This window comes from Macrobrachium nipponense, chromosome 49, assembly GCF_015104395.2.
Source record: "Macrobrachium nipponense isolate FS-2020 chromosome 49, ASM1510439v2, whole genome shotgun sequence".
Lineage (NCBI taxonomy): Eukaryota > Metazoa > Arthropoda > Malacostraca > Decapoda > Palaemonidae > Macrobrachium > Macrobrachium nipponense.
In genome coordinates this window covers 8,871,948-8,894,077 of record NC_087224.1, presented here as the reverse complement: position 1 = coordinate 8,894,077, position 22,130 = coordinate 8,871,948, and the positions used below count along the sequence as shown (strand labels likewise).

The window sequence follows — 22,130 nt, the reverse complement described above, 5'->3', positions numbered from 1 at the left end:
GGTTTCAAAAACTTTCATAATAAACCTTCCCTGTCCATCACAATCTTTTTATGTTAAAAATAATTTCCAAAAACAGCTTTACTTTGGATTACTGTAATCGTAGAAAAAATCATTACTTTTTATTTCATATGATGTGAGTCATGTTAACCCTTAATGCTCTGATCAGATTAAATTTCATAAATTACGAAACTGAATCATGGAGTTTGAAGACATGAGAAACACGACCGGGTCAAAAATAATTAAAGTTTCCTAAATTCGAGAATCCTTGCCGGCTGGTGTAAACAAAAGCCGCTCGTTCTTCCTTGTCAAGAGTTCTGTGACTCCTGATTTTTTTAACTTGTTTTTCTCGGAGATCCTGCGTTACAGGCCGTACGTGAGTATTTTATTTATTTAATTGGATTTAATTGTTTTTTTTATTATTTGTGGATGGGACTTTAATATACTGGGCATATTGATAATACAGTTTGAAAGGGCCAGGTCACTTGCTAGCTAGCTAGGTAGGTATACCTAACTATACTCTTTTTTTTTTTTTTTTTTTTTTTTTTTTTTTTTTTTTTTTTTTTTTTTTTTTTTTTTTTTTTTTTTTTCATCTGTCTATCCGCCTGTGGTGTTTTTGTATGGTAACACTGCGTCCCGGGCTTTAGATAGTTACGCTAATTGTAAGTTGTAGGTAAATAAAAGGATATGAGTGTACATTAGTAACTGAAAAGCGTTTTAATAATTTACTGTATGCGAATTACACCGTTAATATTCGAAATAGGATGATATAATCGTTGAATGTAACTATCTAAAGCCCTGGACGCAGTGTTACCAAACAAAAACACCACAGGCGGATGGACAGATGAAAAAAAACAGAGTATAGGTACCTACTAGGTAGGCTACCTATGTAGGCCTAATTTGTTTGATGTTCGTAGGATTTGCTTCAAAATCAAAATACTTTTGCTTGTAATTTTGTTAGTTTATTTACTAAAGGAGCCAAGTATGAATATTTAAGACCAACCAAAAGACAGGAATAAAAAAAAATTTATTAGGGTACCTACTCTTGGCTAGATTGCTTTTGGTTTTCATTAAGGTTTAGGCCTAAATGACATGAGGTGCAATGTATGCATTCATTAGGTAATAAAGGTTATTTTTTTACATCCATTTTCCCCTTGGCTACACTATTCCTCATTGTTTATTTTTATTATTTTATTTTTGTTTAACCATTTACTTGACCCTCATTTGACCTTCATTCCTGCATTCTCCCATCCATCCAGCTGTTCAACCACTTGAACTCCTTCCGGTATTTCTTCAGAAGCAATCTGCGGTGGCCTAGACTATGGCAATTGACGTTTTCCCATGTTATTTTACCCACTGAACAGAATTAAAAGTAATTTCATTCGGACGACTGTAATTAGGCTAACTCCCAAGGGCCAGTACTAAACATGGCGACTCGACCGCCGACCGAAATCTGCGGAAGAACACCAAAACCAACATGGTGGCAATACCAAAACAACAACAAACAAAGTAGGGAGCGACTAGGGTAGAATATCACAGCAGGCCAAGCAGGCCACCTACAATCAACACCTAGCCACCCTCCGAAAAAGTACATTATAACGCATCCTGACACCAGAGATGGGCATCAGTCGCGACTTCTTGTTGTTGGTGAAAAAACGGAGCTAAAGACCTCTACTCTCCTTTCGAAGTAAGTATTTTTCTCCAAAGTTAGAAATTAAGGCCAAATTTTAAGATTTAAACAGATGGTACTGAAAGGTGGCCTACTGCAGTGGAAATCTCACCAAAACGCTTTAGAAATTTTTACTTACACTAAAAATGTTTCGAAGATTGACGCTATCTTGATGTTTACGGAGTCGCTTGTGTCAACAAACTTCCCATTTCATGTGCTAAATCTGCACACCAACTTGTACCCATAGACGCGGTGGGGCACTTTCATCACAACAATCGTAAACCCACCCTCTTACCAGCACTTATTCGTACTTATTCAAGGGGACTACGGCATTCTTTGCGGCGTTTTGCGCTCTTCAATTGTTTATCAGTGTTGTCAATTGGTATGTGTTTACCCTCCAAAACTAGGTACAAGACTTACACAAACCGCCAAATAAGTGAAATTAGCGTATCTATTTGTAGTATATATACATATTAGAGCAGCAATTTTATCATTACTGCATTACTATGACAACTAGAATTCATCGAAACAGTTTGTAATGCATCGGCGTATGTGTGACGCTCCACTAGATTGGCAACGATGAGCCATTTTGCCTCACGTCGTCCGCTCGTAAGTATACATCCGAAACATTTGTAATTTTTGGGGGTTAATTTGGTTGCAAAAAAGGGATAATGGACATGAATTCAAATAAACATTTTGAAGTTAGAAGTTAAACTCAAATATTGAGTTAAAGGTAAACCATTAATCGGGAATAAAGCTTTGCATCTCATAATCAGTGTTGTCGTCTGCTGCTCGTAACTTTGTTTACGGAGTGAGTGCTTAGGAAACACGAACAGCAATGTGGTTCGAGTGCACTGTGGAGTGAATTAAGACCAAAATGTGTATATTACAATCAAATAAGCACTGTGGAGTTTCAGTTGTGATGGCAGTAAGGATAAAACCACTGATTACAAGGTAGAATGAATTCAGTTCCAACCATCACCCCGGGAATAAAAAGTTTCATACTTTCACTAATATAGGCAACAAAATGTAGTTTTATTGTGCTGATTACAACTGCAATCTTGAGTAAGATCAATAAACGTTACATACATACGCTAACATTGTTCAATGAGTGCTGGGAAGGCTGGGGAAAGATGGTGGCCGCTCACTGATAGAAACCGTCCATGCAAAACGTAGCCGCCATATTGGATTTCAAAACTGCCTTGAAAACATATTTTACGAAGAGCTCACATGCTTATTTTAATTCGTAATGGGGCTTTCATATATTCCACAATCATGTTGACGAAACTTCAGTCTTTTAATGGTATGCTTAGATTGCAATTGTATTCATGTTTCACCAATTAAATATCGAGTGAATAAGAACCCGTCCACCGTGATGAGGGTTGGCCTGTCGTGATATTCTACCCTAAATATCAGCGACGATCGATTTGTGTGCGCTGTCAGTAAGGCCGCAGCGGAACGGCGCTTTGCACCTTATCCGCATATTTAAAGATTCTTGGCAAGCACGGCATGTACGGCAAGAGGTAATGTTGTGCTGCGCACGCTAGCTACAGGGGTTACAGTAAGGCTACTTACCGTGGCGGATGACACCTAAAGGCGTTCCTGTTGTAGTCATCCGACAAATAGTAGCTCCACAACACACTGAGTTTTTTTTGCTTTCGAAAGAAATTTTGTCTTTGAGCGTATTCAATCACAACTTTTTTACCACCACTAGACAAATAATGATAAAATTCACCGTAATCCACATTGCACTGCAAACAATCGGTAGGAAATCGAAGGTGTCTGTCAAAATTAATGCCAGAAGGGCCAGCCACTGCCTCTGCCATAGGTACAGGAAGACAAAATGCCATTTTTTGCTTCATTATTTGAGTATTCTGTCAAACAAGGATACTAGGGGACACTGGACAGGTAACTTTATTACTCCGCTGAAATGCTAGTGAAACTTAGTTTTCGACTAAAGTCGTTCGTAATTGGTAATGAAATCCATGACGTCATAACGATGTCACACCTCTCGGCCAATAATGAGTAGCTGGAACTGCTTTTGTTTGCGTAAGAAAGTAAGTTAGAGGGCTCATTAAAAGTAAACATTACCGTAGAGGAAACACCTCTCCCGACTTAGGAAAAATTCGAGGTAAAAACTTATCAAGCTCATTTAATTCCACCCCGTTCAATCTCTCATATAATGACTATACTTTTTATATTGCTTTTCACATGCTCTTTCCATGTAGGTGATTATTTATTTTAATATCCAGTGCGGAGTGCTTCTGAAATATTACCTTTAGTACTGGCCCCTGGGGGTTAATTACAGTCTTCCGAATAAATATTACTTAAAATTCTTGTTCAGAAGGTAAAACTGCATAGAAAACCCGCAACTGCCATACTCTGGGCCGCCGCGGATAGGTACACTAGATCTACCCTCCTTCCCTCTGCCCTAAGCACTTAAGGCTGAAAGCGCCAATTTCATAGTACCTAGTATGATTGTTTAAATCGGATCATGGTAATCCTAGGCAATAACCCTGCACGGACTGCAAGGAATGTTCCCTCAAATACAACAGCCACTAGGGATTGGGGCATCAAATGTATTTCACTGTGTTTAGTACTATAGGTAGTAGATTCACATCAACCGTGCACTTTGATGTCTAGGCCAGTCCCTTACGACGCTCCTGATTGGCTGTTGATAAGCTAATCACAGGGCTGGAAACTCTGTCTCTTGAGAGTTCATATAGGCAGGATGTATGTTTTCCCACCTCTCCTGAAAGATGTATCCCTCAGGAGTGGTGAAACACAGGTAGATCCTACCCATGTGAACTCTTTGAGAGAGACTGAATTCCCAGCCCTGTGATTGGCTTAACAGCCAACCAGGAGCTTCGTAAGGGACTGGCCAAGACATCAAATGCATGGTTGATGTGAATCTACTATAGGCCCCGGGGGTTAAATTACAGCTGACCCCCCAAAAATAAGGGTAAATTTGGTATATTTAGGTAACAACGCTGCATTGAGTATTTCTTTGGAAATTGCTTACACAGAATTTACCTTTATTTTTGGGGGTCAACTGTAACTGCCCCCCTCCCCCCCAGGCTGGTACTAAACATGGTGAAATACATTTGACACTTCAATCCCTAGTGGCTGTCTTATTCGAGGGAACATTATTTGCAATCCGTGTGGGGTCATTCCCCAGAATTACCCATAGGCTGATTATTTAAATCAGATCACTATCACTGGGTAGGACATTTTATGACAGATCAAAGTGCCACTGGTGATCAGTGGATTAACTTTATAGGTACTAGCTACCTAGTTTATCCTATTGGTGATAATGTATCCTAGGCTAACATAATGGTATTCCCGCATCTTGACCCTGAACTTAAACACGCTAAAAGTGTAATTTTACAACTGGATTCCCCCTCCCGTAGGTATGGTATTGCGTAACAGGTTAACCAGTAATTTATGATTTAAACAAATCTGAGCTTTGTCAGCATCACAAACTATCAGAAAATCCATAGCCCAATTTATGGCCTTTCAAGTGCAGGAGCTATCAGCAAGTGAGGGTTACTTTTATCATGGCATTGAGTAAATTATATAATTTCATATCTTCAACGAATAGGTTATTGGGATGGTTCCTTTTCACACCGTGTAAGATTGTAAAGAAATTTCCAAAGTCTTTGATGCCACCTGATGACATTTTACTTATAGCTACACTATGCAGGAAGTAGTCTGTTACACTAGTTGGTGTCTATGGGCCAAGGGCCAAACTGAAGAAAATTGATAAATGGGACTGATTGTAACGTACTCTAGTGGATAACGAGCAATAAAAAGAGAAGACGAAGTTATAGGTTGCCATCTTGTTTGTATAAACTGTAGCTTATTGAAGTGGCCATTCCAGGGAACACACACATTATTTTACTAGTGGTGGTTCTAGTAGGGTAGTCTAATTCTGTGGCAAGCCTTGACCTTTGCAAACTACTATAGTGGAGTTTTTGAAAGTGTAAATCTGGACTTTGTTGTTATTTGGTCAAGCTGAATTTAGGCGAAATGACATACTTCTAACCATTGTGGATTTTAACAATTTTTCATGGGAATATCATTTAGTATTTCAATGCGTTTAGGTTCTGGGATTGACAAAGACAGTGGTTATAAATTTTTAAATAGGTGTCTCAGACAGTTTGCTAAAGACCTTGACAAATTTGACATGTGCGAGACATGGTTAGGTTATAGCTGCCCCCCATGTTGATGTCTGGTTGGAGTGGGTGTCTAGGGAGGTGAAGCCTCGCTACCCATTTCATTTAGTATGTGTCCATGTACGTATAGTGCTCTTTTAAAGCTTTGTTACTAAGGTTAAATAAGAGAGAGTCTGGGTTGGCCTACCCCTCCCCCAGCATGGTAAGGGTCTGGTATGCTGGCTTAGGTTATATTATATTAGGATCCATCCTTATTAATGTCCTTGTTCTTTGTTCAGGCTTTTTAAAAGGTAAATTGCAATATTAAATAGCCATCAAGTTTGAGCCCCAGGTTAATTTTTTGGCAGAAAGCTGTTTGCAATTGCATACTGCTATGTGGTTCATTGTTTATTTCTTCATCTTTGTTGGGGCAGATCACTTTTTCAATTAAGTATACTTTTCAAAAACAGTAGAAATTGGTGGTATAACTAATTATTTCTAGGCGAGGAATAGCAGAAACTTTATTCTCAATGGACAAATAAGCAATTTGGGTAGATAATTGAGAAAATAGCACCTTTTTAAAGATTTTTTACTTATACTCTTCAGTTTTGCTAATAAGCAACAACCTTTTCTAGGAAACTGCCCTAGCCCCATTACCTAAGATACCCCTTCTTGTTCAAGCTAAATGTATTCTTACTAAACATTCTAGGTTGCTGTGTCTTAATCAGTGCATGGTAACCAATAATTTCTCTATACGTATACGTATAGTGGCCTCAGCTGAGATCTCCACCCAGGATTTTCCAAACATGGCTGTACTTCTGTTTTATATTGAGAAAAGGGGTATCATGAAATCATCATTTTGTAGATGTACGTTAGGCAGAAAGGCCCCAACATATGACAGGAAGCAGTACGTTCTCTGTTTTGTGCTGTTCAAAAATATTCAAAATCTACCAAATCAGGCCAAAGTTGAAGATTGGGGTACAGTATTTTTTTCCTTGAAGATCAGGTTTATTGCAATTTCTGAAGAGTGCCTTAAGAAGGTAAAAATGTAGGTCGTATAATAATAGTATTTTATTCATCTTTACTTCAACATACAAAATACCCCAAGTTTGTGTAAACTAAATAGCTTATGAATTACATCCAAAATTATGAAGAATATTGTAGCCTGTAAAATTCATCAAGTAATCTTTATTAAGTTAGGGGGATGTGATGGAGTCTAGGTAGCATGATTGAAAGAGAACATGAAATAGCCAAATTTTGTTTTCTCTTTAGGCTTTTAGTTTGTGCCTATACAGTACTACCTAATACAGTACAGGTCCAGACTGCCCAGAACGAAAAGCCTGAATTAAAACCATAATATTTTAATCCCTTTAAATTTGCGTGGATGTAAACTGAGGATTCATGGTTATCAACACAACAGCGCTTGAAGGCTGAGGGGGGTTTATGGTTCAGGAGCCATCATCGTTGAACAAAATTAGCTTGGTATCAGCCTAGTGATTGACTGGGCATTGAACTGTTGCTGGAACCAGATATTTTAGCAAAAAAAAAAAACCTTGAACTCACAGGTGGATTTTTTAAATCTGAGTTTGTCCGTAGTCTTTCTCCAACATAAAATGTCATACTTTTGATATCTCTACAACAGCAGGATTAATTTCAGCCAGACTTGATACGTATATGTACATAGGATAAAGTGTGTTAGAGGCTCCACCCCCTCCCCTCCCCTCCCAAGACAAGAATATTTATAGTGAAAATAGGCTTTGGACAGTACATAATTGAAAAACCATGTATTTTATTACATAATGCGTAATCTGGTTTGATTGCTGTCAAGTGTTTGGCTACCCTCAAAATATTTACTTGAAATACTTGGTCTGCTTTTACTTGTAACCGTCGTCATGGCTAAAACACACGTTTCTCTCTCTCTCTCTCTCTCTCTCTCTCTCCTCCATCCTCTCCTCTCTCTCTCTATCTACTCTCTCCTCTCTCTCTCTTCTCTCTCTATCGTCTCTCTCATCCTCTCTCTCTGAGCAGTAAATTAAGTGAACCATTTATCTTATCAAAGGCATTACTGTCCAATATGTAGTTTTCAGTTGTGGATGGTATTGACTTGGGACATTTCCTTGTAATTTAATGTAAACTGTACTACTGTACATATACGTTTAAAGATAAATATTACTATTCAGAGCTGTTTCATGCCATGGTTTGTTGCTGTGTTAGCAAGTTTTACTTTTAATGAAAATTTAAGAATTGTTTTTATTTCTCCAATGATTTTTTTTTATCAATTTTGGTGATCTACAGATTGTTTCATGGTTCTTTGTGAAAAAAAAAATTAATTTATTCTCGTTTACAGCGTGATGCCAGCGTATCTCGTAACTTCGATGTTTGTGTTAACACTGGTTTCAGCTACGAGGCCAATGGTGTAAGTGGTTTTATCTCTGTAATTCGTCTTTTGTAGAGATTTGAGGGATTAATTTTATCTCCAGTTTTGGTTCTGGAAGGTCAGATATATCAAAATGAATTTGAAAAGGATTGAGCTGAACTTTGGAGACCAAGATGAAAATGTACTGTTTGTTTTCATGAATTTCTTCTTTTATTAATTTACTTTTAGATATGTTACACAGTGTTTATTGACAGGCTTAAGAGACTTGGAATAAACACACTGTCCTAAGAAGTTTGTACTCCTCTTTCACAAACCTTTCAACAGAAGAATTAACTTCCACCAAATTGTCTTTCCATTTTAGGAAATAAGGCAATAAATCCAGACCATATTCCATATCATTCTGCAGCAAAGTTCCTTTATTTATAGCCATTGAGCATAGCACAGGTAGTTTTTTTAATGTTGCCACATAATCAAAACCTATTAGATACAGCTCCAAAAGCAGTCAGATCACAGCCTGAATAACTTAGTATATCAGACACACTCATGAAGAAAAGTAATAATGTTAATGTTTCCATGGCCACGTTACATATCTAAAGCAAAACTGCTGTTGCATATAAACCTATCAGCACACATACTGTGCATCGTACATTTATTTACGACTTGTCACTGTGCCGAAGAAACCTTTTAAGCCTGGCTAAATATAGCTCCTTATTCAGCAAGATATAAATGGTGAATTGAGAGTTTCTCTATGTAAGAATTTGTAAGTGCAGTAAGAAAGCCTGATTAATAGTTATTCAGTGCAAAATTATAAGTTGTATCAAAGTTAGTGGACTTGGCCATTTTCACAAAGTAGTAGAAGATGGAGTATAATCATGGTTATCTATTAAGGGGTCAAAATGTTTTGGTAGAGGTTGCTGGGTCCATGGGAGATAAACTCATGCACTCTTGCTTCCCCCCCCCTCCACAGTCCTCAGATACTGTATTCATTCTACTGTAGTAGAGGCGCGCCTCTCTCTCTCTCTCTCTCTCTCTCTCTCTCTCTCTCCGGATGCCCTCCTCCTCCTCCCCTCTCTCTCTCTCTCGTCTCTCTCTCTCCTCTCCGCTCTCCACTCTCTCTCTCTCTCTCTCTCTCTCATATTCATTGTGCTGTAGATGTATGTGCATATAAGGCACGCACATTAAGTCTTGTAATTAGTGGTGTGTCTATGTAGCTTGTGTAACTAGTGTATAGTATACAATAAAGTTTTTGTATCGCCCAGGGACCAAAGTGGAGGAGGGAGGTTTGGAAAAGTTGTCGCACCACCCGAGCCAAAGAAAGAAGCGGTACCTGTGCCAAGAGCTGACGAGGAAGTTCACGAAACATCTCTGGAGGAGGAGGTTGATGAAGTTGTGAGTAAAATTTTGCCTATAGTTTATCCAAAAGAAATTTGTGAAATATTTTGTCTGTCCTGATTTTCATTTTATCCATTTATTGTAAAGTTAATAAGATTTCATATCATAAGAACAAATTCTTTAGGCCTGGCCTATGACAGCTGAGATTAGGTACCGTGCCTTTGTTAAGTTGATTATACTGTATTATATTAATATGGCCATCAGGGAATTTCAAAATTAGACCTAATTGATTTGTAGTACAGGCAGTCCCCGGGTTACGACGGGGGTTCCGTTCTTGAGACGCATCGTAAGCCGAAAATCGTTGTAAGCCGGAACATCGTCAAAAATCCTAAGAAAACCTTACTTTTAATGCTTTGGGTGCATTGAAAACTATGTAAACTGCATTCTTATGGCATTTTTCATCAAAAAAACTTTCAAATATTGATTATTTTGCATTTTTGACAGCCTGTTGAAACTAAGGGCAAACCAGCCAGGTCGTGGGACACTCGCGTGAGAGAGATAAGCGGGAAACTCTTGAACCGCTTCAATTTAGACTTCGGCTCAACTACAAGCTCAGTCGCAAAGGCCCTTGGTAGAGCGTCAGCTGCTGTGCAGGGCATACCATTTCCAGGAACAACTTTCTTTAGTACTGTGTTAGCCGTTGTCATAGGCTCCAGCCCAATTGCCAGAACGGTATGTATTATTCCTTTACTTGTACAGTTCTGTATTTTTTCTGTTCACAGAACAGATCTTCAGGAAACCCATATGGGGTTCTAGAAAGGGAACCTAGATCATCATCGTCTCGGTTGAGTCCCATTTTTGTTTGGGGTAGCAATTGTGGATGAGCTGCTCCCATCTACCTCTGTGGTGTGCTTCTGCTTCCAGTCTCTTCTCTCTCAAGTCTTCCCTTTCACAGTCTCTCCATCTTTCTTGGTCTTCCTCCTCATCTACATTTCACTTCCATCTTCATAGCATCCCTTCCAGTATGGTATTCCTCCCATCTCAGTAGGTGTCCATACCATCCGTGTCTCCCCTCCTGCACTTTTGATGTTCTCATTCATAGTCGTATCCTCCTTGGTTACTCTAGACTTCCATCTGCACCTTTTCATTTTCTTCTGTCTTTGTCATACTTGTATTTTCTGTACCATAGTCTTAAGGGCACACTTTTGTCACAAGGGACTCTAGAGGCAGCCTCCAGTTGTTTCAACCTACTAGTATCTGATGTTTTACTTCATCCATTCTTTCACCAACCTCTACTATAAACTCCAAGTATTTGAACTGTCTACTCTTTCTCTCTTTTCTCCATTCAATTTTATATACTCTACCTGCCATCCCCTTCAATAGTGGTACACATACTGTATTTTTTTTTTTTTTTTTTTTACCTGTTTATCCTCATTCCTCTATCCTCCAGTGCTACTCTCCACTTTTCCAACTTCCCTTCCTGAACACACCTCCCTCCCTCTATGAACACAACACGTGTTATCTGCATGTAACATGCTCCATGGTACTCTCTTACCTCCTGTCATAAAATGACACATTTAATTTTAATTTCCATTAAAAGAAAAGGTGCTTATTTCTTTATCATTAATTTTACTTTAGTTTTGTGATTTACTAATGATAACTAATTATTTTTAATTGTAAGTGATAATTTTTCGACCATATTTTGCAAATGCGACAAGAGTTTCCCTCCATTTTTTTTCCCACCTTAATGTTGGCGTAATGTGCTGCTGTCCGGGTTACTGTGCACACGTGACAATTTCGTGGGTCCCGGTAGTGGCGAGCACTGCCATTCTGTATTAGTTATATTATGTAATTAAGTGTGCTTATCTTCCTGAAGACATCGAACCAGCTAAGTATCTTATATAAGTTAATTTGCTTGTTTGGCCAAATGTGTATAGGGGTTATATAAAAATGCTAGGTTAGTTCTCGTCTCTTTGTGTTTGGCGACTACCAGTGAGATTTAAGATAAACACAAGTTGATTTCTGGTTTGTAATATAATTCCAGTGCCTAAAATTCCTACAATTGTTGCCTTCTTAAAGAAAATTGTGCTGTGGACCATTTTGAGCAATCTGAGGATATAATTTCACCACACCTCCCATGTCATGCTGTCCATCACTCTATTGAAAATAAATGGCTAAGGGCTGATCCCTGGTGTAATCCAACCCTTACATCAAATCCTCTAGTCTCCCCAATTGGTCCTCACTCTGACTCATTCATGCATACCTCTGTGGAACCATCTTCACCCTCAGACAATTGTCATAATCCTTTTCAAAGTTCATGTGTAAGTCTTTCTCTGCTTCTCTGAATTTAGAAAGTGAATCTAAATCTGATATGGTAATAATTGGCGTTAATCCTTCAACCTGTAAAGGCGTCAGATACTGTACATTCTGTAAATATGGCCTTTGACAATACGTACAAATTCATTTCTTGGTTGGTGATGTTATCATTGCCTACAGAACTGACTTGGCCATTTTTATTTGCTTTTACAATGTTGAATTTGAAAAGATGTTAAATAGGTAGGTGCAAACAAATTTTCACTTAGTTCTACGTGGCTTAAGCTTTTTAAAAATTGAAATGCATCACATAAGAGGCTTGAGTTGTGGTTCACAGGTTAACTAATCTATGATAAAGTTATTAATTGGCAAAAAATAGTGTAGGTATAGTGTTTTTAAGCCTGTAATCCTACAAAGAGCAAACCTTTTACATTAAACAATGCCTTTCTTTCCTATTTTTGCTGTTTGCATTTATGTTTATACATATTTGATATTAATAAACATTACCTTAATATAATTTATCAAGCCCTAAATCCCCAAAAACCACACCAAAATTTACCACATTGGCAAACTTGTTACCTCCTATTCTGTCTGCCAGTTGGCAACACTGTCGTTGATAGGTACAAAACCTTCCCTTGAAAATCGGTTGCTAACGAGCGGCAGTGTTGTTTACGTCACGGCCGCTCTTTATAAATTTCCTAAACCTTTTTATGCCTTTAAAGCTCTCATTAATTGTTAATGCGACTTTGTTAATAATTACCACTCACGTATTACATTCACGAAATAGTGAATTAACTTTTATTTCTATTGTGGTATTTACATTATATTATGAATTTTTGCGCGACCCGGAATTGTGACCTGTCCAACAGTGCAATGGATTGCCAAGATAATTTGATGCTTCCTTCTGCCAGCAACATCAGGAATTGCCCGGCTTATGGGACAAGGATGAGTAGCAGGGAGTATGAACCCCATGACATTTGTAGCTTTTGTCGTGGACAGGTTTGTGACTTGACTTCTCGTTGTGACTTATGTAAGCCTTGGTCTGACGAAGACTTGACGACTTAGCCTATATGAAACATCAAAGAATCATGCAGCATAACAGATTTATTAAGGAGAAAAAGAAATCGGTAGCTAGACCTGTATCTAATGATTTCCTTGATTTGTGCGCTCATGGTTCTGGCTCTTCGGTTTCAGTATAGTGTGATTCCGATTCCGAATTAATTGATGCTTTGCCACCTGTACAACCAGTAAATAGTGAAGTCGTTTCTGATAATTCAAAGGTTTTGGCGATGGAAACTAGTTGGAAACAAAAGTTTGAAAAATTACAGCTTGGTTTAGATAGACATTTCAGCCAAGTTTAACAAGCTTTCAGAGAATTTTGAAGAAGCTTTTACTAGAATGTCTAACACTCTTTTTAGATTCATTTTCAGCTCCTCGTCAGGTACCTGTCGACAGCACCATGGGTAACGGTGCGACAGATACCCCGGCTTGTGAACCCCGTCGTGGCGTAGGCCTAGGGGGGATCCGGTCCGGGCAGGTGCCTGACGATTCTTTACCCAATGTGTCCCCTGTTAGTCACGTAACAGTGCCAAAGGGCGCTTATTTAGGAGAAGGGGGAGGGGTATTAGTGTTAGACCTAAGATAGCTAGTCGTCAGGATCTTACTTCAGGGGAAGTTTCTCAGTTAGGATCTGACGATGATGATGATGATGACGTGGATTTGTGTGATATTGATGTTTCTTTGAACGGCGGTCATGATGTCGAGTTCAAGAAACTTTTTTATTTAATTTTGAGTTTTCTTCCTCAGGCGAGGCCTAAAGAGCAGAAGCAGCCTCCGCCTTGTTGTATCACAGAAGGGATTTTTCCTGACGGTCTTTCCCGGTCACAGGAATTTTTAAGTTTTCCCTTTGTTCAGAGGTTCACGAGAGTGAGGGTGGACATCGCTGTTAAACTTTCGAAGGTGATCGGGGAAGGGAAGAGGAAGCTCTCTTCTCTTCTACGACACCGGAGAGGAGTTTTTCAGGTGGCGGATGATACTTCATTCTCTCAACCCCCCAAACCAAATCCTGAATTTGTCCGACTTTCGGGTCAATCTTTGCTTTCCAAGGCTTCGGTCTCTGTCTCAATCGAAGACGTTATTGCCATGGAGTCTGTTATGAGCCCCTTACAAGAAGCTCAGTCCTTCAATATGTGGGTCCTCGGAGGTCTTTTAATGTATATCAAGGACTCCGGGTTTGTTCCTCCCGATGCTCCTCTTTTTGAGAAATTCTGCTTGTCTATTTCAATCGCTTCTGTACATCAGAACGAGCTTGCCACTTCAATGGAGGCCTTTCTTGTTTCTCTAAGGCGTAGCCTGTATTTGTCGCAGTTACCCTCCTCTGTATTGGAGATTCAGAGAAACCGTTTGTTGTCTGGCTTTCTGAGGTTTTGAAGGAACATCAAGGTGATGCCTCTTCCCAAGCTCACTGGGCCTTATCAAGGGTCTTCCTCCCGTTCCTTCAAGGAGTAAGCGTAAGTTTAGTGCCAGATCTGTACCTTTTGCTCCAGCCCAAATCTCCTCCTCCTGGCTCATTTTTCCAGAGTACATCTCAGGTGCTGGCGCCTCGGCTTCCTCCTCTGGTGCTCACTCTTTGAAATGCGGGAGAGGTTCTTGGCATGGCTCTAAGGGCAGGGGAAGAGCTCAACCTCCAGGTGGACCACCACCACCACCACCTTCTTCTTCCTTCTTCTTCTTCTTCTTCTTCTTCTTCTCTTCTTCTTCTTTTCTTCTTCTTCTTCTTCTTTCTTTTCTTCTTCTTCTTATTCTTCTTCTTCTTCTTCTTCTTTTCTGCTTCTCTTCTTCTTCGTTCTTCTTCTTATTCTTCTTCTTCTTCTTTCTTCTTCTTCTTCTTCTTCTTCTTCTTCTTCTTCTTCTTCTTCTTCGTTCTTCTTCTTCTTCTTCTTCTTCTGTCCCCCACCTTTTTCTTCTTCCCCCCCCCACCCCCCCCCCCCCCCTTCTTTCTTCTTCTTTCTTCCTTCTTTCTTCTTCTTCTTCTTCTTCTTCTTCTTCTTCTTCTTCTTTCTTCTTCTTCTTCTTCTTTCTTCTTCTTCTTATTCTTCTTCTTCTTCGTTCTTCTTAAGAATTTTTGGAAGTAGGAGTCTTTTCTTCTTCTTCTTCGTAAGAATTTTCGGAAGTAGGAGTCTTTTCCTTTGCCTGGAGACCGCAGTAGGAGCTTGTCTCTGTTGCCTTTGGTCAGCTTGGCAGGAGAGAGCAGTGGATGGTTGGGTGGTGGAGGTCCTGAAGGTAGGTTGCAAGATCCTTTTTGTTTCGAGACCTCCACTTTCCAATCGTCCTCTCGAGTTCAGCAGTTATTCCCCTCACTCAATCGGGTCAAGCCTTGGAGAAGGAGCTTTCGGCTGTCTTGGAGAAGGATGCTGTAGAGCGAGCTCCTCCTTCTCCCGGGTTTTACTCACGGGTGTTTTAGTTCTAAAGGCCTCGGGTGCCGTTCCGGATGGAGATGGTTCAGACTGTTCTTTCATCCGTCAGGATGGGCGACTGGATGATTTCCATCGATCTACAGGATGCTTATCTGCAAATCCCCATCCATCCGAAGAGCAGACCTTACCTTTGGTTTTTCACGGACTCAGGAGTTTTCCAGTTCAAGACCCTTTGTTTCGGCCTCACCACTGCTCCACAGGTCTTTTCTCGGGTGATGGCTCCTGTTTCGGCTATTCTGCATCAGTTAAATGTAAGGATGCTTCGGTATCTGGACGATTGGTTAGTCCAGGCCGAATCTCTAGAGAAATGTCTCCGGTCGAGGGAGATAGTTAGTTCTGTCTCTTTGTGTCGAGTTGGGCATTCATATCAACTTTGACAAGTCCAGTCTAATCCCTTTGCCAGATCATGACTTATCTGGGGTTTGTTTTGAATTCCCAGATTTTGAGGGCTTCTCCTGCTCCGAAATGAATAGACAAGCTTCTGTGTCTGGTCGAAGAATTTTTGTCCTCAGTAATGCAGCCAGTTTCTCTTTGGAGGACTCTCCTGGGCCATTTGTCATCCCTCATCCAACTGGTTACCGGAGGTCGTCTCAGAATGAGGTCCCTTCAGTCGACACTTCGCCAGTCGTGGGATTTCGTGTCCGAGGACACGATAGTCGCCACCTCTCCACAATGTCGGAAGGATTGGTGGATGCAAGTTCACTGCCTCAAGTCAGGGACATCTCTTCTTTCAGTTCCGCCGGACCTAATGTTTTGGTCAAACGCCTCTGATCAAGGTTGGGGCGCGCACCTGGGCTCCGAAGCCACTTCGGGCCTTTGGTCAGAGGAAGAGAGGATCATGTCAATAAATTGGAAGGAACTAAGGGCAGTGTACCTAGGCCTCCTTTCATTTCAGGATCAACTGTTGGAGTTGGTTGTCGTGATCTTCGTCGACATCTCCACAGCAGTCTCGTACTTAAGAAACCAAGGTGGCACACAGTCGGACCTTCTCGCTCAAGAAGCGCGATCAATCCTGTGTTGGGCAGAAGACGGGGATTACATTGGTCCCTCAGTTTATCGTGGGCCATCACGTCTTAGCAGACGCCTTGTCGAGACCGAACGAAGTTCAAGGGTCGGAATGGACACTTTGCCAGGAAGTCTTCGACAGCCTCAGGAAGAAGTGGCCTGTCATAGTCGATCTGTTTGCCGCCCCACTGAATTTTAGGTGCCAGATCTTCTTTGCCTCTTATCAGACTCCTCAGAGTGCCCGGACAGACGCTCTTTTGCAGGACTGGGAGGCCTTCAAGCCTATGCATTTCCTCCGTTCGCTCTGGTGAGGTCAGTCCTCAACAAAGTGAGGGCAACCAAGCGTCTGGATCTCACCTTGATCGCCCCCTTCTGGCCACAAAAGGAGTGGTTTCCCGACCTACTGGAAGCTCTGGTGAAGCCCCCCATTTGTCTGACAGAGAGACAAGATCTTCTCAAACAACCCCATTTTCATCAGTTCCATCAGAGGCTCCACATGCTCATCTTCATGCCTGGAGACTGTCAGGAGATTCTCCAAGCACGAAGGGTTCTCCTCCAGAGTGGCGCGACAGTTGGCCGACCCAGTCTGCAGTGTTCTCCTCCGACATGGGACATTAATAAAGTCCTTAAAGTCTAAAGGTTCCCTTCGTTTGAGCCTCTGAATACGGCCGATTTTAGAGACCTCTCTTCTAAGACACACTTCCTTGTCTTGCTGGCTACAGCCAAGAGAGTGGGTGAACTGCACTGGTGGTTCGGCTGCCTGTGAGGGCCAGATGCCGAGAGCACCCAGTATTAGAGCAGTTGCTACATCAGTAGCTTTTATGAAGAACGTCTCTGTCGCCAAGGTGCTTGAGGTGGCGACTTGGAGTTCTAATTCTGTTTTTGCCTCCTTTTACTAGAGAGATATTTCTCTAGTTCTAGGTGACCTTCATTCCTTAGGCCCGTTGGTGATGGCAGGACAGGTCGTCAGACAGGAGAATTAGGTAGTCTTCCTGTTTTACGTTTGGTTGCTACCTGTATGTTATTTATTTATTTTTTTTTTTTATATATATATATTTTTTGTTTTTACATTATAACTTATGGCAGTTTTTGGTTTTGGTTATACATAATGGGAATTAGGCATTTTGGTATTTAGGTGGTGTTGATGACAAGGACTAGCTGCTTGACAACTCATGCTGCTTCCATTGTCAGTGTGACATGGGACCAGCCACTGGGTTGTTGGCACTGGTGACTATGCTTCTCCCAAAGTCGATGCCGACCTAGGACTAGCCACTGGTACGCTTGTCCTGACGACTCGCGCTTCTTCCATTGTCCTTCTGGATAGGGAATTAGTCGATGGATCGTCTCCTGTCATCTGGTGGTGACTCGTTCACCATCTACTTTTTGTCTCGCCTCTTTTCTAGGAGTCAGACACTCGTGCGAGATCAGGCGACATTTAGTAGCCCTGAGTTTCTTGTTGACACGTCTGTTGCATTGATACACTCCAATGATAGTTTAACATGAGACCAGGTTGGACTGCCGGCACTCTTCCTTCTCTTGGCACCAGAAAGCTCGAGTCAGGAGTTGCTCATGAGCCAATATCGCTGCTGGCGACGTTGGGTTGCGTTTATACACCCCCAATGTTTGCTTAGCTTTGAATCGCCCAAGCAGTCCAGGCACTCATCCTTCAGGGAAAGAGTTGTCAATACCCGATCCTCTCTCTTGGCGCCAGACATTCGTGAGAGAGCAGGTGTCGTCGTAGTGCTTGATAAAGTCATCGGGGTGCAGTCTTGCGTTCCTCATTTTGTCTGACTGGTCACCTGACTTTAGTACAGACAGACTGACTATACACTTACTCCTTGTCCTTTACTACCGCAGTTCTGCGGCATTATGGTAGGAGACTTTGAGTTCTTAGTATCTTAGACCTTGGGTTGAGTTTTTAACTGCCTATGATATATATTTCTTTGTTTTGTGTCCTATTCTGTCCGAAAGGGAAATTGTACTTTGATTCCCTCCTCCTTTTCAGTGTGGTTAATCGGGCTGAATAAATTATATAAAGGTAATGTTTATTAATATGGAATTTTTATTATAAAATTATTATTAATAATACTTACCCGTATAATTTATCTAGTCCCTCCCATCCTACCCCATGATCTGCCTATCTCAACTGATTTTCAAGGGAAGGTTTTGTACCTGTCAACGACAGTGTTGCCAACTGGTGGACAGAATAGGAGGTAACAGGGTTGCCAATGTGGTAAATTTTGGTGCGGTTTTTGGGGATCTAGGGCTAGATAAATTATACAGGTAAGCATTATTAATATTGATTTTATAATAAAAATTCCATTTTGTTGGAGGTTTAGTATTCTCTCAGAAACTCCCTTGAGTGGAAAGTAAACTGTTACTAGCAGATATATATCGTTTCAAGAAATCAGTTTTCTCCCAGGAAGTATAAACTTATTTTGGAAGCAGGAGAACAATTTTCCTTCCTGAAAGTGTTACCTGGCCCTGTAGACAGGGTGGTGCCTTTTGGTTTACAGGCAGGATCAAGATGTACAAAACAAAGTATAGAATTTAGGCCAAAGGCCAAGTGCTAGGATCTATGAGGTCATTCAGTGGTGTAATGTAAATTGACAGTAAAAGGGTTTGAAAAGTGTAAGAGGAGGAAAACCTTGCAGCTGCACTTATCAGTTAGTCATTAGGAGAAGGTGGAAAGTAAGATGGAAGAAAGAGAATATGAATGGAGGTACAGGTGACGAAATGAAAGGGGTTGCAGCTAGGGGCTTTAGTTACGCTGCTCGAAAGATCCTTCAGTAATACCTACAGTGCACCATGTGAGGTGACTGACGGCATTACCTCACAAGGGGGAAGAAGTGCAGTAGTTAAGGGATGCATGCAAGACACTGACTCCTGTTGCTGGCATTGGTAGAACTATACTCTGTGATTTCACTCGTTTTCTCATTTGCTCTTCTGCTTGACGAATAACAGCAAAAGTATAAGCACTAAAGAAACTGGGGATAATGTACTGTTTTTGAGGAAGTGAGATAGTCTTTTTTATCCCCAAAAACCGATGGTTTTCTGTTGGTTAACCTGTTGCTTGCCTTTCCTTGGCAGGTGATGATAAAGCAATGGTTTGAAGCTATGGTTTGTAGCCATGAAATATTGTAATGTTTTTTAATGGAGTTTTTTTTGTATGAATGGAAAAAATGACTTATAAAATGCACAATGAAGTAATTGAAATTCATTTACAGCATATATTCATTTGTTTTGCAAACTCATAATTTGCGAATGGTAGGATGTATAAGTTAGGAGCCATTATTTTTGTTATAGATGGCTCGGTGAAAAATATTAATTTTCAAATCTCTTCCCAGTCGGGTATGTACTTCTTGGGCAGACTCTTTGGGGTTGTGGAAGACATTTTAGCGTACTTTGGAGGTTATGGACGGAATGACAGGTATAATCCTCTTATAGGCGACCCACAAACAGGTTTCCCAGTGTACAGACAGAGAAGAATTGAGACAGGAATGGAAAATGTCACAGATTATAAGAAGCCATTAAATTTCTCTGAGGCAGAATTCAATGCTACCTCATACAATGATACCTCATACTATGATACCTCATTCAATGGTACCTCATTCAATGATACCTCATTCAGTGGTACCTCTCCGGACTATTCATAGTGTTCACTGTAAAATTGAGTGTTTTAAGTTTAAAATGCATTTTGTTTTTCTTGAAGGCTTTAATGATAGCCTCAATAATGGTATAAATGTATTAAGTGAACGTAAAGCTGAAACCTGAGGTGTTCTTAGAAGTATAGCAGTGAATTTGTCGTCGTTTAATCAATTTTCATTCTTTTAACAAAAATAGTAAAAGTGACAAAAATAATTTAGTAGATCCATTTTGAAAAGTTTTGTACCAAGAAAAATGCTTAGTCACAAGGCATGTAGGAAGCTTAATTTTCGTGGTATTGCAAAATTAAGCTGTAAATGGTAAAAAATTACATTTAATGGGTATTATGGTTAGCTATGGTTTAGCAATGGATCTCTTTTTAATGCCAAATTATACTTGGAAATGCTGTTAATATTCACCGCTATACATAAGTATAACAGTGCAATGATGTTTTATTTACAAAAGCAGTTGAGGTGTAAAAGTTTTGTTTTTGTACTCTGGCAGTAGGATTAAATTTGTGCGTGATCCTTTTAGTTTTAATCACCCTTCACTGGTAACTGTACGTCCTCGTTTATTTGCTTGAATCTGTGTATAGTAAATACTACTGGTCAGCCCAGCGTTTCCCATGCCTGAAGTATCTGTTCCTTTACTGAAGTATTAATTTTCAGTTAAGGAGTTCGGTAACTGGAAAAAGATAATTAACAGAGAGAAGTAAGCTGTAAATGGCAGTATAAATGGCTAGAGATACGTATAATAAAATCTAGTTTACTTCGTGTTAACCTTATGATTTGGTGAAGGTCACTATTCTTGAAGCATCCTTTTCTGAAGGCCACACGTAGTGTGTTTATGCAAAGATTGTCTTTCAGTCAATAGATTCAGTAGTGGTACTTTCCTTGGCGGTCTAGGAATTTGGTACTGTAAAGCTTTACTTTTGTTTTCTCAGGTAGGTGATGGTATTGGATCAGTCGTAGCAGATGTTGTCAGAGGCGTTATGAGCATGGTTACAGGCAGTGGTGGCCCCCAGGAGGATGAACCTTTTGATAAAGATTATCCTGTGTTTTACCAGAGTAGATACAAAAGGGATATAGTCGATGAAAGCGTCATCCAAGATTTCATGCATTTTGTGTCCGAATTGGCTGGATATGCTTTGGATATGGTTGAGGAGAAATTATTGTAATACTGTATTTAAAATTTTAAGAGAAATTAATTTTGCAAAATGTAGCATTCAATTCTTGTTCATGTCCTAATTTAAAGTAAACAATTGAAGAAATCTGTAGTAATGATTCTGGAAAGATGGAATAGAGTAGTTTTTATTTTGTAAAAATTAATACTGAGTGTTAATTTATATTTCCCCTGAAGGAATTTTAATCACCACATGTAAAGAACTATTGAAGTGAATGCTAATTTCGACATCACATGTACATTACTGTTAATTTTGACCTGACAAGTAAAAAGTTTTGATATGGATGCTTGCCTAATGCAGATTGCTTCCGTACGTAATTTAGATTCTCTTTCAGGATATGTATGGTAATGCATTGTAGATAATTTCTGATAACCCATAGAATCTTTTTAAAAATAAAAACAAATGAAGCTTCATGTATTCTTTCACAGTAGGTAGCATTTAAAAATTACTTCTTGGACAATAGTGTACCATAGAGAATGCGCATGCATTTTGAAAGATGGTCATTAAAACACTAGTAGGGCTTGTGTAAATGCAATTGAATTATATTGGCCACATCAAGGTAACCTCTTGGTGCATTTAGGGTTAGATGGAACAAATAAATATGTATCTAATGTAAAAGTAGAGAATAAAGCTGTCAAAACTCGTTACAAAACAAATGGACTGAAAATCAGATTGTAGTTGAAGGCTTTCACAACCACTCGCCTTCATCTAAATTTGCACATACTAAATGCTATTATTTTTTAGAAACAAACCATACTACTATAATTGTAATGAACAAAACCTAAGTCTAGAAATGTGATTCAGATCCCTGGTAGGAGTTCCAACTCGTATAAACTTGAACCGACTACAATTCCACAGAACCGATTCCAATTCCACAAAAAACTCTTAAAAGACCCTTTTGTGTTGAGTACATTTTTACAGGAAATTGTTGAGAGGGGATTGCATTGAATTCAAGGAATCTTATAAGTCAAGCACAGAC

The 22,130-nt window shown here is 39.9% G+C and overlaps 1 protein-coding gene across 3 annotated transcripts; it reads left to right on the top strand.

Annotated features, from left to right (window-relative positions):
• The first annotated feature begins 243 nt into the window (after nucleotides 1-243).
• LOC135205310 (uncharacterized) lies at nucleotides 244-21,559 on the top strand. Of its 3 annotated transcripts, none has more exons than XM_064235741.1 (5): nucleotides 244-373; nucleotides 8,168-8,236; nucleotides 9,457-9,586; nucleotides 10,034-10,261; nucleotides 19,671-20,494. In XM_064235741.1, exons 2-5 carry the CDS (start codon nucleotides 8,172-8,174, stop codon nucleotides 19,977-19,979), a joined length of 732 nt encoding a protein of 243 aa, XP_064091811.1. In that variant the 5' UTR covers nucleotides 244-373; nucleotides 8,168-8,171; the 3' UTR covers nucleotides 19,980-20,494. The 3 variants fall into 3 exon arrangements, with proteins under 3 accessions (XP_064091811.1, XP_064091810.1, XP_064091808.1); XM_064235740.1 differs by lacking the exons at nucleotides 244-373; nucleotides 19,671-20,494 and adding exons at nucleotides 2,529-2,620; nucleotides 20,912-21,559; XM_064235738.1 differs by lacking the exon at nucleotides 244-373 and adding an exon at nucleotides 2,529-2,620.
• Nucleotides 21,560-22,130: the final 571 nt, after the last annotated feature.